The sequence below is a fragment of the Saccostrea cucullata genome, unplaced genomic scaffold (genome assembly GCF_032062105.1).
Source record: "Saccostrea cucullata isolate Sc308-1 unplaced genomic scaffold, CSIRO_AGI_Scuc_v1 ctg9918, whole genome shotgun sequence".
NCBI lineage: Eukaryota > Metazoa > Mollusca > Bivalvia > Ostreida > Ostreidae > Saccostrea > Saccostrea cuccullata.
The window spans coordinates 10,281-21,748 of record NW_026924715.1 but is presented as its reverse complement, the minus strand read 5'-3'; the positions used below and the strand labels follow the sequence as shown (position 1 = coordinate 21,748).

Here is an 11,468-nt window from a genome sequence, read left to right as displayed (position 1 = left end):
TTGCAATTGGTATGAAAAAAATCAACCTAAATACAAACCACTTTTAGGTTATAATTTTTTTCAGAGGTCATTACAACGACCATAGAATTTACCAAAATGCTGATTTTAACGGCATTGTTAAAATTCCTACAACATCAACTTATCTGTCAATATCCTGTCTCGGTTTAAAAACCGATTCTTATCGGAGCATGCTCTAACGTATTGAATAAGTTAGGAGGCGTAAACACCAAATACAATCAAAAGCGGAAACAGTGAGTAAAGATCCAAATATGAAACATATGCAGTAGACTTTGACAACTGAAAACCGACAATATTTATACATCTAGCTAAAATATAGACATCTGCTAATATCTACAACTCTACCTCCAGTCAGAACATAGACAATTCTTCTCTATCCCCAACCAGAGCAGACAATATGAAGATAAACAGTGATCATGCTCAAAAGTCTGTTGATTTTAAACGAGTCTGTTGATTTTCTTGCAATTGTGTCATTCACTTATTTGTCAAAAGCGTGTCTCATTTTAGATATTGTTGATTGTTTAGAGCATAGAATCACAGAATCAATTCGGAGACCCAAAACTTTCATGTGATACGTATTTATTGCTATATAATAATAAATAGTTGAGGAACAATAGGAAATTGATGTCATCAAGTTAGTCATAGAGTTTTTATTAGGTTGACATTAATGTTTTTCCAGTAAAATATCCAAACAGATGAATCAAATTCTGTATAGTTTTGTTTTGTTTGCTTTTTTTTTTTTAGGTTAAAGCAGACGAATCACATTACAGTGTTGTGAATTGATTTAACATTGTCGATAAACGATTTCCGGGGGCTACATTTGACCAGTAATTTTATTTCTCGAATTTTTTTAATTTTACCAATATTCTAATTCTATTTCCATCCTATTGAAGTTACTGTTGATAACTTTAAATTTTGAATACTTATTTAAATCTGATTATGTTCAATGAATCAACTCTGTCATTTATAAAAACCTGGATCCAAACTAGTTAGAAAACGGAATATTTAAATTTCGTCATCACTAGAAGAAACATATTTCAAAATGGTCAAATTGAGAATAAAAATGTTAAAAGGTAACGTTAGACAATAAAAAGCAATAAATTATGTATTAATTAAAAAAAAATATTACGTTTTCATTTATTACGTTTACATCGTTTTCATTTCAAAGTCCATTGTAAGCAACAGTTCAAGAAACAAAACATGAGCCGATCCTAGAAGCTTCAGTTCATCGCCATGAGACGGTGCTGTGAATGGTTTATGTAATTTGTTTTGTTAATTCAGCTATTATTGTGTAGGCTTCCTGTAGACTGAAGTCTTTGTACAGGTTGTCCAGGCGGTTAAACACAGACTTCGTGTAATTAGCTCTCAGAGCAACACGACTCCTAATGATCTACATACAGAAAATCAATGGATTCAATCTCCACAGCGGTAGAAGGAACACTTAATTTACCTAACTTATCCCAAAATTAAGACAAAACGTGACTTTGTTCATCAATCAAACAAGTCTTACAATGTTGCCTTAAAACAAACATCCGTTGTTTTTCTTTTTTTTTTTCAATTTAAATTAAAACAGATGAAAGTTATTGTAACTGTATCATGCCACCCACTGTAACATTAAGGAACTATAAACTCATTAAACATAACTTTGATTTTAAAGCAAATTACTCCAAAAGGAAAAAGAAGTACAAGACAATGGCATATCAATTGCAAGACCTCAAATCCGTAACTTACTTCGAGTGCATTGGAGGACTCGTAGACAGTTCAACTGACAGCGGAAAAGTGTTGAAATCCTACCTTTGTATAACAATTAATTACATGTATTATGCAAACGGGTTCAAATTCTCGATCGAGACTGGCCTCAACAATTGATTATCCCTAAGGGGAACAAACTTAGAATTTGGATTTTATGCTTAACAAGCAATTATGTCTTAGCAGACTGAAAGTAATCCAGTCCATCAACTCTATGGCAAGATAGTAACTCTACTGCTTTTGATTTCGAATACTATTTGGTGAAGCTAATCGTACAAAAATGAAACTCGGTCATTGGTCGTTTGTAAACTTAATCTGATTATAGATTGTACAAGCTCTCTACAGTATATTTTAAAAAGATGCTTGAGTTTCTGGTTGACAATTTCACAGGCACCTGACGTTACTTATTTTTCTTTTAATAAAAAAAATACCCATACCTAATAATAAATTTATTATTAGGTATGGGTATTTTTTTATTAAAAGAAAAATCAGTAACGTCAGGTGCCTGTGGACAATATCTATGTAGTTTTTGAAGATCAGGTCTTCCAACAATTTAATCTGTTGAAATTTTTATGGGTACCATGCACCTGATTATTAATAGACCTGTTTTTGTATTCATGTGAAGAAGAATTTATTCTAAATGTTCTGAATAGAAAAAAGGAAATACTAATTTCAACTTGACATTAAAATGTAGCGATGACGTATTATCAATTAACAAAAGTTACTTCCAATCATACCCACCTGATCTTGGAATAAAAGACACCACAGAGTCTGACACGTCTGTTTCATATTTGAATAGTTTACCAGGAAAAGACAAATTAATGATAACCTAACAAAACTTTATGATCATCTTGATGGCTTTGACTTTTCAATCGTGAGCTTCCCTTAATTACGAACTTCAAGGAATTTACGCTTATCACTAGCAATTAAATGGGGTTTATTTTCCCAGTTGCTTCGATACGCAACAGCATACTCTACACACGACCAATTTTTTTTAACTGTGAGAAGCTTCAAACCAACAAGATGAAACAATGATAACAACAGTCTTGTTTGAATTCCTCATTTCGCAAGTTCTAGGGTCGGAACAATGGCCTTATCAATATCTGCTGATAGTGCAATATCAACAAATACAATGTATCGTTAGGTCAATACTGACTTACATTTTTCATACTCATTGTTAGGTCATGATTTATACACTGAAATTTATTTGAAATTTTCTGTTTAAACAATCATGACAAGCAGCATACGGTGGATGTGACCAGGCTGCAGGGGATGCTTACACCTCCATATGGCACCTAATCCAGTCTCTGATGATTTTTGAGGTCCATGTTTGCTCTACTTTCAATTTCATATGGGCTATGAGCTTGAAAACTGTTAGTTATCTGAATTCACTTATCTCCAATTTTTCATACGGCAAATCTAAATTTCTGTAAACTTACAGAAATAACAAACAGTATTCAAGATCAGAAGTCCATAAAACAATACAAAAAAGGAGCAGAGCAAACACGGATCTCCAAAACATCAGAGGTGGGATCAGATGCCACAGAGTGAGCATCCCCTGCCCAACCGGTCTCACCCGCCGTGTGCTCCTTTTCATGATCGGGAAATAACGGAAAAATTCGTCGTCAATTCAGTGTATAAAAAATGGACTAACAATTAGTATGAAAAACTTCAGTCAGCATTTGACTCAATGATAAATTTTATTTGATGACAAGGTCATTGTATTGACCATAGAACTTAAGAAATGATGACTTTAAACGAGACTGTTGAAATTCTTGTTTCATCAACTTGTTTGTCAATAATTTACCTCATTTTAGACATTGTTCATACGTAGAGCATGCTCTTGCATATCGAATCAACTGAGATATATAAACTCCTTATGCAGGTGATGAAGGTATATTGCTGCATAAGTAAGGAAATTTGACACTAGAAAAATTAAAGTCTTCACGTTTATCAAAGAGCTTGGTTGTTAGATTACCATTAACGTCTTTCTCAAGTAAAATATCCAAATATAAAACAAATTTGTCAGACTCTGAGGTACCTTTTACCTCAAGCTCAGCAGGATATATCATATCGACATACAGAATTGTAAGAATGGATATTACTATTGTCACAATACGTCGTCGATATCTAAATGTCGAGTTGAAGGCCACAGCATGTGTTTTCTTCTTTAAATGCATAAGATTTTGCACAAATTCTTCTTCATATGAATACAAAAATAGGTCTGCTAATAACAGGGTGCAATTATACCCATGGGAATTCCAATAGATTGTTGGAAGACCTGGTCTCCAAAAACAAGATAGATATTGTCAATCAGAAACTCAAGCATCTTTTTGATGTCAACTTCAGAGTACTTGTGTGTACAATCAGAATGTTTTTTTTAATAAAATAATTTTGCAAATAACCAATGACAAGGTAAGTAAATTAAAGAGTTCCATTTTTTTGGAAAAAGCAGCTGTCAATGATATTAGAAAGCCTTGATTTTAATCTATTGTGGGGAATGGTTGTGTATAAAGTTAAAAAAGTCATAAGTTTTTGAGCTGTTGATTTTGGTAAAACCTTGTGATTTCAAATTGTCGAAAGTTCCTTGAAATTTTTAATTATCCACAGCTGATAAACACCACTTCGTAAGTTCTATTGTCGATACAATGACCTTGTCAGCAAATACAATTTTTCATTGAGTCAAATGCAGACTGACTTTTTTCATACTAATTGTTAGTCCATTATTTATACACAGAATGGACGACTAATTTTTCCATTATTTCCCGATCATGACAAGTATTGTTATCTCCATATGTTTCATTACCATGAAGAACATTAAAATAGCAAAAGGTTGTGATCTGAGGACTTTTAAAACAAGGTTCTTGAATACTCTCTATCGTGTCTCAGTTTAAAATTGACTGCACAGAACATTCTCTTGCAAGCCAAATTACTTGGGAATAACAACTGATAGTTTCAACACTTCAACGAAAAATTCTGTTTGAAATGGTCAGCCTATAATAAAACACAATTACTGCCCATCAGAATTTCAACAGATGATAGGAAGAACAGACTACATGTTCTTAGATATTGGTAAATAGGAATTCCAGCATCCTTTTTACATTAATTCCAAGGAATGTGTGTACAGATTCAGTGGGTGTTTTTTTTTGTTTTGTATCATTTAACATTTAGCAATTTTATTTAAGATCAGCTATGGAAAAAATACTTTCTTCCATTAAAGTGACGGAGACAACTCTATTAATTTTATTAACATTAAAAACTAGGGAAGCAAGTTGTATCCAGTCTTAAAATCTATTTGTTAATTTCCTTCAATCTAACAGAAGAATCTAACATTTTATACAAAAGTCATGAATATGAGTAACCACTGCACCAGCTCAAAATTGAATGTAACTAAATGTAAAATGCCTTGGATTTGAAAAAAAAAATGATTTTGCACTATGTTTAAATATATGTTATACTGTTGCACTACATTTCTTGAGAAGATATATTTGAATATTTTCCATGTGATTGTCTACACTGTATTAGAACTTTATCCCATATTTGGTCCAACTCTCTTCATGGTTAACATTTGTTTGAGGAATGTTAGCCTCTATTACCTAGGGATTGATGATGAAGTTGTTCAGAAAAAAACATACAGATTCATATAATATAAACTTCAAGTCTACCATAAACAATGTTAAAGGCTTGATGCAAGTATTTTTTTTCATCTACAATACAGATAAAGTTTTTAAATAACTTTCATATACTTGGCTGAAAAAGGAATTTCTAAGGCAGAAATACAAAAAAATACTGAAAAAAAGTGAAAATTTGGCACTTTTCCAATGCAAAATATTCCCATAGGTTCCAGTAGTAAAATCTGAACTTTTGAGATGGCCTCTAAGAAATCAGGATGGTAAACATTCCATTTTTAATCTTAAAACAATAAATTTATAAGAAAAATTAATTCAAGAAAATTTATCAAAATCTCTAGTATAGAAATAATTAGACTTGGCCTCGCTTTATTGAGATTCTAAAAGTTAGACATTAAACAGTCAAATTGATGTGTACGTAATCTATACAAAATCAAGATGTTAACAACACAATATTAAATGTGACTGTGTTTAATATCAAAAAATTCAATAAAAAACATATCAAAAAAATATAAAAGTATATTGCACAAGCAGGTCTTATTTATTATTATTATGCACCAATCTTTGAAGCATTATTTTGCCATCAGGATATATGCCCAGTTCTCCATTATGTTTTCCTGTCAATGGATGCACTCTTTACTGTAAGTCTTTTCATCAGCCACAATAAAAATATAGGAGAAAGGAGGCAGGTAGACAGGACTGGTGCCTATTCTCGGGGTCAACTGGGGCAAACTGGTGTCAGAGGTCATCTCCAAGGTAATGCCATTCAAATTCACAAATCTTAACAGAAAATATAATACCCCTGTTTGTCAAATGCAAAAAAATAAAGTCCAAGGAAAATATGGTAAAAATACAGCGAAATGGAGTTCTTTTCACACTAAATGTCCAGTACACAATACATTTTGCATTGGATAAATTTTAATATTGAAAATCTTTAACTTATATTTTGTAGTTCTATTTTTATGAAAATATTTATTACAACTCTTTCACAAGATTGAACTTATTTTTACATCAAATCAAAATGTCAATGATGTAAACTGCATCATCAGATCGAATGTTGTGAAGGAAAATCAGGAAAATGATCAAAAACTGTTTTTAGCAAGACAGGCTTACTGTGGTATAACCTGATATGAATTATTTTGTCAAAATTATCCCAAGAAAAAAATTATTTTGGAATGACCTGTACAAAAAATTTAATTAAGGAATGAATTTAATGGCTACCCATTTTATACGGTATAAACTGGGTTGGAACAGTTTACGCTTTGCGGTTTATAAAGCTTAAACTGCCCCAACCCAGTTTATACCGTATAAAATGGGTAGCTATTAAATTCATTGCTTATAATTTAATTTTCATTCATTTGATGTAAGAAAATTTGAATGTAACGTCGGGCGGATTGATACGTTTTTGAAGAAAGTCATTGTGATGTAGGCAACCCATTTTATACGATATAAAGTAAATTTTTTATCCAATCAAATACAGCATTACAACCAGAATTAAATTATTTAAGGAGGAAAAACATTATACTATAGCAAATGAATATACTGTCAGAATACAAAATACCTGGACTTCAGGTCTTGGTTTGGAGCAGTCAGGAGATAAATTTTTAACTGTCCATCAAGCTGAGGAAATGTCACATTTACTCCATCAGAAAGTAGATTCATACCATATAATGTTACAGAGCCTAGTGGAAACCTGAAAGGGACAGCATACTTGTAGCTCTGTGGTGAGCAACATGCATTAGTTTTAGAAATTTGTCATACAAAAATGCTACTGTTCTGATATATTTTTGAAAATTTGTGTTAATTTCTGTGATTGTACAGTCGGTGCTTTTCTACTGTCTTTTTGTGTTTGGCAAGTGTTAGACAGTTAACAACTTTAATATTGTGAACTTTATTCAGATAATGACCTTTCTGAAGAACAGTGGGCATAAAATCTCACATCCCGGGAACTTGGAGAGGATGTTATATTAAGGACTTTGTTTCCAACCAATTGTTTGTACAGTACAGTCAACCAGTAATCCTACACAGAAATAAATTATTTCATCAGAAATTTTTTTTAAAAATACCCTAATTGCACGTATTAACAATATTTTGAATAAAATTTGTTTTAGTCTTACAGGATTGGGGTCTGTTGTTGTGGCGTCTAACAGGGCGTATTTACCACCATAGAAGCTCTGTCTCAGGACGACGTCCACGCTGTTTTTAGCTGCCATACCCAGCTTGTCCAGCCACCTATTGGGAATAGCAGTGATGAAGGTAACAATTTATTTAAAGATCTCAAAATGTAAGATTTTGAACTGACTTTATTTTTCAAAAGAATCAGAATTGTAAGTTTTTTCAGATTTCAAATCTAAGTTTTTGAACTGACTCAGTTTTTTTGAAAGTATCAGAAAACAGTTCTCAATTTGCATAAATTTTGTAATATTTTTCCTAAATGTTCAGAGGTCAAACTAAAAGAACAACGTTTTTTGTTAATTTGGTATACTCAATCTAACAAAGAAGTTATACAGAATTATTTTGAATTTCAGATATAGCCAAGTCAAGAGTTACCAGTTCTCAAGACTACACTTTAATCAAGTTCTACTGATTGTATATGCATTTTGTTAAGCAATAGTCTACAAATACTACCTTCAATTCACAACATATGTGGTGTATTCTATACATACATGAAAGCAGCCACAAATGCGTCTGAGAGCCCCTCGGCTCCCCCTCCATAAGCCGAGCTCGTCTCCCCCAGCCACAGTTTCCTTTTGTCCCCCATTCCCTGGATGATCTTGTTCCCAGTTTTCAACTCCTCCTGAAAACTGTCCAGGATTTCAGAGTTTGTGAAATCATTCACTGTAGCAGTTCTTCCATTGACATAGTATCTGTAAATAGAGCATGTTTAATATAAAAGCTTGTAAAGTGTAGAATTTTACTGATAAAGTGTTATGGTATAGCTTCAAAAAGCACAATTATTTTATCTATTAAAAGATCTCTAATATTTAACAATTATCATATTAAAAAAAATTTTAAGTTAAAACCTTATTCCTTAGAAAAAAAATCTCATATAATTTCTAGAATACCCCTAATTTTTTTTTTATCCAAGTCCTAAAACATTCCCTTATATAACACTATTTTAGCTTACTTAGGATTTTTTAACCTGCTTCAAATAAGCATTGTCACTGAGCACAATTTTATTGTCAAGTTGAATGATTGACATAATTTCACAGTGACATTGATATCACAAATTGACAGTGCATTCAACATATTCAAAAAATTCTGTCTCATGATCAAAATAATTAAATTCCATATTCCACTACAAATCATTGAATTTTCTTTTTATTGTCTTTTTGTAATACAGTGTCACTGACTACGAAGGGTTATAGTTGAGCAGTTGAAACTTCATAGCTTAAGTGATGTGAGATTGAAAATACTGTAAACATGTATTTTCAACAACATAATTAAGAAACTTTGGCAATTTTAGTGTCTGTCAGAATAGTGTATTTAGTCAGATATGTTGAAATCCATGGATATCTTGAGGTGCATTCAAGATAACAAGATTTGACTGTCTATACTTACTGATGGAAGTTTGGAGAGGTCACCGTTCCTCCTCCTGGTGTTTTCAGGAATCTACAAAAATTTAACAACTTATTTAAGTTTTCTGTCAAGAAAATGATACATGTAATTATAAATTCATCCATGGGATGTAAAGTACAATTTAACGGTACAGTATTGTTTTTGATAACACCTTTTATACGCTCACCCAAGTTGATGACTCAGGTGAGCTTCTCTGATCAAAAAATGTCCTGCATCTGTCTGTCATGTATTGTCTGTAAACCTTTAACATTTTTTAATACTTCTCTAGAACCACTAAGCCAATTTTAACCAACTTACCAAAAATCATCCTTTGATGAAGGAAATTCATTTTTGTTCACATGAAGGGGAACACCCTCTTTTATGGGGAAATATTAAGAATATTAGTGAAATGAAATCTTTTCAAAATCTTATTCTCGTGAATTACTTGGTAAAAAAAGATAAAACTTTATTTAATTAAAGCTTCAATACATTAAAATTTGTTCAAATGAGGGCCCCCAGCAGATTATCTGCATAAATCAGGTTGACAGAATAGTACAGTCTGTACCACAGTGACTACAATATGATGAAACAGTTGACTTACTCTGTAAAATAACGTACTGTGGGATCTTTGTTCAGTTGTGTCGTGCTTGGACCAGTGAAAATTCTTCCTTGAATTTGGGGAAATTTGGCCAACATTTGTGAAAGCTGAAAATAAGCTTGTCCTAGACTCTCTGCTGTTACATTTATTGATGAATTCAAATGGTGAAAACTATTGGGCTCTGGAATAAATTAAATGTGTTTCACTTTGAAAAGATAAAATCATTCAGTGTTAAAGATATCATGTTTCATTTCTATTGAGTTTCTTACGATATTGTTGAATTGCCACAAAAATGCTAAATGTAAATTTTCTCTGTATGAATTTCGAGTTTATATCTTGACATAAAAATAATGTTTTTATCAAGTGTGCAAATATTACTGTATCCTCTTTAAAATGTTCCCTTTTTTTAACATTCAGCAAGAAATTTTATTGAAGGGACTCTGTTTTTTAAACATATTTGATTGTCAATGTCAATGTGACACTAAGATTTGAAATGAGTTCCCAAATTATAGATATTCTTCTCCTACATTTCTAGACTGTTTCTGAAAGTGATCTAAGCCTAGTTAATCATTTGATTACCATTTCCCAGTTCCCAGCCTGCCATTCTATAGCCCCTGGACTGTGTGTACTTCAGCAATAGTTCTGCATTTGAGCTGTTCCATTGGTCATCTTTTGTTCGTAAAAGAACATTGAGGTCAAAAATTAGATCCAAGCTGGCCTTCTGCACAAATTCATGGATTTCATCCCACATTCTAGCTGTAATGAACAAATCATATGATGATTGGTAATAAATGCTGAAACAATTCTGAAGACGGGCGTAAAATAAAAATAACTCACCTGCGTCACCAAGACCCTACTGTACTTCATCAATAAAAGTTTTCCCTAAGTTAACTAGAATCTACACTACCTGAGAAGGGTTTCCATTAAATGATTCATATGGTTTGGTTGTTCTTGAGAAGATTTTAATTATATGTACTAATAATAGAGTCCATCTATAATATTATACATGTATGTTCCTATGCAAAACTTTAATTCCCTAATGCAGCCCCGTTCTACCCTAGGGGTCCTGATTTAAACAAACTTGATTCTACATTATTTTATAAAGTTCTCACATAAGTTTCATCTTCTCTAATCCAGTGGTGGCTCTTGAGAAGAATGTAAAAACATTCTAACAAATTCTCATGAGTTCTCAATTATATCTTGTAGCTCTGCAGCTGAACAAACTTCGTCACCTTCATCTTAGGATACTCTGTGACAAGTTTGGTTGAAATTGGCCTGGTGATCCTGGAGAAGGCATTGAAAATGTGAGAGGTTTACAGACAGATGAACAGACAGACCTCTGACACCTTTCAATCAAAAAAGCTCAGGTGGAATAAAACTTTACTGTCATATAGATTCATAAAATATCTGATACAGAGGTCACTTTGTGATTATGTAATATCAACATATACCCACCTGTCATATAGAACTCGGTTAGATTTTTGTGTTTATTCCTGAGGAATTCATATAATAGATCCTGCCTCTCCCATTTTCTCCCATGCTTCTTCGTGACATTAAAATGATTATTGACATCTGATAATGTGAAGGTACAAAAATCGGCAGTGGTTCCACCAAGTCTCAGGTACGTATTGGTGTATGGTGAAAGACCTTTAGCTAAAGTTAATACTTTTGAAGAACTGCAAAGGAAGATATGAAAAAAAAAGTTTTATACAGAGCTAGATAAATTTCGATTTATAGTAGGCAAAAACTATTGAACAAAACAGATCCATCATGAATCTTCTGTACAGACAACCCTATTCCATGTGTTCAACAAAATTGTTTTGAGAACATCGTTGTTGGCATGTTGGCATATGTAGGTTCCATGTTCGTTCGCCCTAAAAATTGTTCGCCCGATTTCCCGTACGCCCAATTTCCCG

The 11,468-nt window shown here is 32.5% G+C and overlaps 1 protein-coding gene across 1 annotated transcript; it reads right to left on the bottom strand.

The window, feature by feature from the left end:
• Positions 1–5,706: 5,706 nt before the first annotated feature.
• LOC134267106 (heparanase-like) lies at positions 5,707–11,224 on the bottom strand. Its single transcript, XM_062749330.1, has 9 exons — positions 11,008–11,224; positions 10,132–10,308; positions 9,556–9,733; positions 8,958–9,008; positions 8,063–8,263; positions 7,514–7,628; positions 7,304–7,416; positions 6,958–7,089; positions 5,707–6,176 (listed from the first exon to the last, which is right to left on the bottom strand). Exons 1-9 carry the CDS (start codon positions 11,012–11,014, stop codon positions 6,017–6,019), a joined length of 1,134 nt encoding a protein of 377 aa, XP_062605314.1. The 5' UTR covers positions 11,015–11,224; the 3' UTR covers positions 5,707–6,016.
• Between the last annotated feature and the right edge of the window lie 244 nt (positions 11,225–11,468).